The sequence below is a fragment of the Morus notabilis genome, unplaced genomic scaffold (assembly GCF_000414095.1).
Source record: "Morus notabilis unplaced genomic scaffold, ASM41409v2 Scaffold360, whole genome shotgun sequence".
In the NCBI taxonomy this organism is placed as follows: domain Eukaryota; kingdom Viridiplantae; phylum Streptophyta; class Magnoliopsida; order Rosales; family Moraceae; genus Morus; species Morus notabilis.
In genome coordinates, this window is record NW_010367232.1 from 271,543 (window position 1) to 276,416 (window position 4,874).

Genomic DNA, 4,874 nt, shown 5'->3' on the forward strand with positions numbered 1-4,874 from the left:
CAAGGTCCACAACCAAACTTTTGAGGAAGTATGATTTAACATTTACCTACTCATGAACCACTTTATAAAAAATGTTAGATATAAAATTAGATCTGTCCCTACCCAGTAGTACTACTGACCGACTGACATTCCGGCATGAGTCGCCCCCGACAAATCCAAGATGTTTTTTAAACCATACTTTGGAGAACTCCTAGAAGCGAGGACGATGATGAGGAGCGAGCGAGGAACACGAAACAAACGAAGCCATTTTTAACAGAGGACACAAAAGATCGTTTTTTTGATCACATATACCGCTAGGTCTATGCAAATGATGTTTAACAGGAAGGACGATTAGGTTTTTGACAACGGCGAGACACTGGAGAATTTTAGATCCCTACAGAGTGTGGAGTTGGCCACGAAGAGGATGATTAATTTGGTCGATTTGATGTTTTATTAAATTTGACTCTTTTTAAATATATTCAAGAAATGTTTTTGCCGTCATTAGTTTTATTGGTTAATAAAATAAAAAGGACAGAAAAGACATTTTATATCCGAACAAAAACTTATACCAAAGTGATATTCGTTTGATCGTCAATGTACAATTTTAGTATTATTTTTATAATATATATAGGTGCCAGAGTGATATTTCTAAAAAGCATAGGTTACAAAAGCAATATTTCCCCTTCTTTCATTAAATTGAATTCAAGGACACTACTTTTCCTCGTCACTATAAGTATCATGAGCAGCATGATGATGAAAGAACATGAATCATAAAAAGTACAAACTCAAATATCAATAAACAATATGGGAACCGCCCTTTACCAAAATCCACCTCCTGATCTTCTCCAAGACCTAAAGGTCACTGTCCACAACTCCTCTCTAGTATTTCCCTCCGAGGAAACCGAGAGAAAAACAATGTTCTTGTCAAACATAGACCAAGTTCTGACTTTTGATGTCCAAACAGTCCACTTTTTCCCTACCCACAAAGATTTTCCTCCTCAACTTGTAACTGAGAAAATCAAAGAAACTCTTGGGAAAATATTGGTGCCCTACGATTTCTTGGCAGGGAGGTTGAATTTGAACGCTGAGAGTGGTCGTTTGGAGATAGATTGCGATGGTTCTGGGGCAGGATTTGTAGCGGCCTCTAGTGAGTATAGTTTGGATGATATTGGAGATTTGGTTTACCCTAATCCAGCTTTTTCCCAGTTAGTTTGCTCCACTTTGGACATGTTGAAACCAGATGTTCATCATCGGCTGCTTTGCATTCTTCAGGTACATGAGCTAAACAAACTGTCCAATTAGAGTCTTTCTATGTACATACATACATAGAGTTTTGAATGGTTACAATGGATAAATACTCACCGAGATCAATATTGAAATAACTGTTAAAACTGCACCATATTATATGTATATATATATATATATATATATGTATGTGTGTGTGTGTGTGTGTGTGTGTCATATAGGGCTTTAATTCTTTTGAAATATATGTTTCACCTTCTAAAGGGGTTTTCGCGGCAACAATAAATCTACCGAACAAAAATGTTGTTTAATAAATGATAAGGTTTTTGTGTTTTTGGTAAATATTTGACAGTTGTCTCTCTGAAAATTTCTGGAAAACTGTTCTGAATTTTGAGAAAAAGTAGTAATTTCAGTGGCTAAATTACTAAACGAAAATATAAATTTACAGGAAATAGTGTGAAACTATTAAAAGTTTAAAGGGTACAGATATTGAAAAATTAACAATCATTTCATTTAAAACTTAATACTCACTCTATAAGAATGAATTTGAATTCGTTATTATTGTTTTGTAAATTTATATAAGAAGTAAAATTACTGATCGACCAAAAGATTCGAAAACAGAAGTGCCAAATTACAACAATTTATGACACGGGTAGTATAATATATTTCGTATTTGCTCTGTCAAATCTGTTAGGAATTAATTAAATTGGATGATCTCTTAAACATGCAATTCTTTCTTATTCTTAATTTGTGATTTGCTGATCGTCTTATATTAAACTTCTTCACATGTATGAATGAGATTTTTAATGATTACATTTTCATTAGTTACCTATTAAATGTAAAAATCTGACGACATAACGTGATAAAAATCTAATCTTATTAATCGTCGTATATTTTTTCGGTCAACTAACTAATTTATTACAATCTCATAATTAATGTCATACGATCAAAATAATAATAAACACCTATAAATAAATATTGAAGTGACCATTAAAATCACATTCATTTGTATGTTTAACAAAGCAAATTAAAAAGGCAAATATAACTATCTTGTTATAACACTATTGGCTATGATTCTAGTTTATACACGTGATATGAAAATATGAAATAAATAGGGTAGTCGGACATAACATCACGGTATATCAATGAATGTGATTGTGATAGTGAAACGAAATTAAAACAGAAAAAAAAAAACAAAAAGTTCCTAGTCAGAATTTTATTGTGACCTTCTAGTTATATTTTTTATAAGACCGTAAATTTTTTGTACCCCTAAGTGGCAAAGTCGAACTACTACGTACGGGTCATATATATAAACATTAAAGTGAATAGTGGATGATTATGTAAAAACAAAAAACCAATTGGGTCCTTGCAACCGTCCTAGGGTTCACAATTATCATTGTAGCTGTATTTAATGAGACAATAATTATGATAGGGGCGCTAATTAGTAGACAAAGAACGTACAAGAATTAATTACTTATTATATGCTATGTTGTTTCGTAAATTAACCCGGACAGGTTACAACTTTTAAGTGCGGTGGATTTGCAATGGGTTTCACCACCAACCATGTAACATTTGATGGCCTCAGCTTCAAGCTCTTCTTGCAAAACCTAGCCTTTGTTGCCGCCAACAAGCCCTTGGCCGTCACCCCTTGCCACGACCGCCGACTCCTAGCAGCCCGATCCCCGCCACGCGTCACCTTTCCTCACCCTGAGCTACTCAAGTTGCCTCCAGTCACCGACCTAGGGCAATTAGACCCTAACCCTACTCATGTCTTCAAAGCCACCGACGAAGAGCTCGTCTTCAAGATCTTCCGGCTGAGCCCCGACGACTTCTCCGCCCTAAAAGAAAGGGCCAAATCAGGCGACGGAGACCGTGTGATCACGAGCTTCAATGTCGTCACCGCCTTCATATGGCGGTGCAAGGCATTGTCTTGTGACGCAAGTAATGACATGGAGAGGCAATCGAGGATCCTCTACGCGGTGGACATAAGGAGGAGAGTGGACCCCCCCTTGCCCCAATCATACACGGGGAACGCAGTTTTGACTGCGTACGCGACGAGGTACTATAAGGAGCTGGAAGAAGGGCCGTTCTCGAAGATAGTGGAGACGGTGGCGGAGGGAGCAAGAAGGATGACAAATGAGTATGCGAGGTCGGCCATAGATTGGGGTGAGCTTTACAAAGGGTTCCCTCACGGCGAGGTGTTGGTTTCGTCGTGGTGGAGATTAGGGTTTGCGGAGGTTGAATATCCATGGGGGAAGCCCAAATATAGCTGTCCAGTGGTGTGTCATCGGAAGGATATTATTCTGTTCTTTCCGGATATTGAAGATCGTGATGATCATGATGAGCCTGATGATCTCAATGGCAAACAAGAAGGCAGAGAGAGAAAAGATGGGGTCAACGTTTTATTGGCCCTACCGGCCAAGGAGATGGAGAAGTTCGAAACTTTATTTCACAAGTACTTATTAAGTGGTTGATATTTAGGCAAAAAAAAAAAAAAACAAAAACAACAACAAAAAAACTTATGTGGTTGCAGAGAGGAATCGAAAAGGAAACTTATCTTATTCTCACCATATATATTATCTATATGGACGGGGTTTTAATGGTTATTTAGTAAAATATATGTGGAGGGTTAACGTGTATACAGTGCCTTTTCAGGCCACATATAATCAAACTAATAGAGTAATTTCTATTATCATAATAGCGATCATGTATATAAATACCAAACTTAGATATATATATATATATATATATATTTGTCCAGTGCTTGCTATAATTTTATGTTGTAGGGAGAAGTATAAAAAGTCCAGTGCTTCCTTTTACTTTTCATTCAATTACCTTTTACTTTTCATTCAATTACTTATTTTTAATTTGGCCCTGATGAAATAATTTTTAGCAGATATATAATCATTTAAGTATTTCTGTTACATATCCTCGAAAACACCACATATCAAATGGCCCTTAATAAATATTTTTCTTTATAATTTCCTTTTAAAACATTTTTTCCTCAACTTGTCCTTCGTACATATATATTTTTTATAATATCCCCTTAAAATATTTCTTTTTTCTGAAACACGCTCCTATTCAAATATCTTTTTCGTTGTCACATGTACTTCAAATTAGTCCTGCCAAAATTTATATTTTAGTGACTGTGCTTACTTATATTATATTCAACCCAAAGACAGGGTGTGGTTTAAATGTATATTTTCATCTACTCGTTTTTTTTTAAGGAAATTTCATATATCTTTAAATGTGCCTCGCTAAAATAATTTCTCTCATGTGTATATTGATGTACGAAGTTGCTTGAATCGTAATGTTGTAGGGAGAAGTATAAAAAGTCCACAGAAAATTTCTATTGAAACCGCAAATATTTCACCAAAAATCTCCTCTTAAAAGTTCCGCACAAAGGGGGAGATGAAGAAGAGAGAGTATATAGAGAGAGAAATTCTGATGATATAAATAAAAGTTTAAGGAGTTCAAAACTTGAAAAATTTTGTAACCAGAAAAGAAAAAAATAAAATAAAGCGGCGCTATTAATATAATCGGAAAATCTTATCATGAGTCATTCAACAACATATCTAGTATGGCGTAAAAACGACTAATTAGCTTATATAACAACATTCTTTAGAACGTATGCTTTGCACTGTAATATATAA

The 4,874-nt window shown here is 35.1% G+C and overlaps 1 protein-coding gene across 1 annotated transcript; it reads left to right on the plus strand.

Annotated features, from left to right (window-relative positions):
- Nucleotides 1-762: 762 nt before the first annotated feature.
- Nucleotides 763-3,695, plus strand: LOC21393300 (fatty alcohol:caffeoyl-CoA acyltransferase). The gene is made up of 2 exons (XM_010112078.2): nt 763-1,251; nt 2,736-3,695. Exons 1-2 carry the CDS (start codon nt 784-786, stop codon nt 3,693-3,695), a joined length of 1,428 nt encoding a protein of 475 aa, XP_010110380.2. The 5' UTR covers nt 763-783.
- The last annotated feature ends 1,179 nt before the right edge of the window (nt 3,696-4,874 follow it).

What these genes read in the sequence shown, in the direction of transcription:
- LOC21393300 (XM_010112078.2), top strand. Translation starts at nt 784, where the DNA reads ATGGGAACCGCCCTTTACCAAAATCCACCTCCTGATCTTCTCCAAGAC. An exon ending in GGCTGCTTTGCATTCTTCAG is followed by an intron (nt 1,252 to 2,735) that starts GTACATGAGCTA and finishes TAACCCGGACAG; the next exon opens with GTTACAACTTTTAAGTGCGG.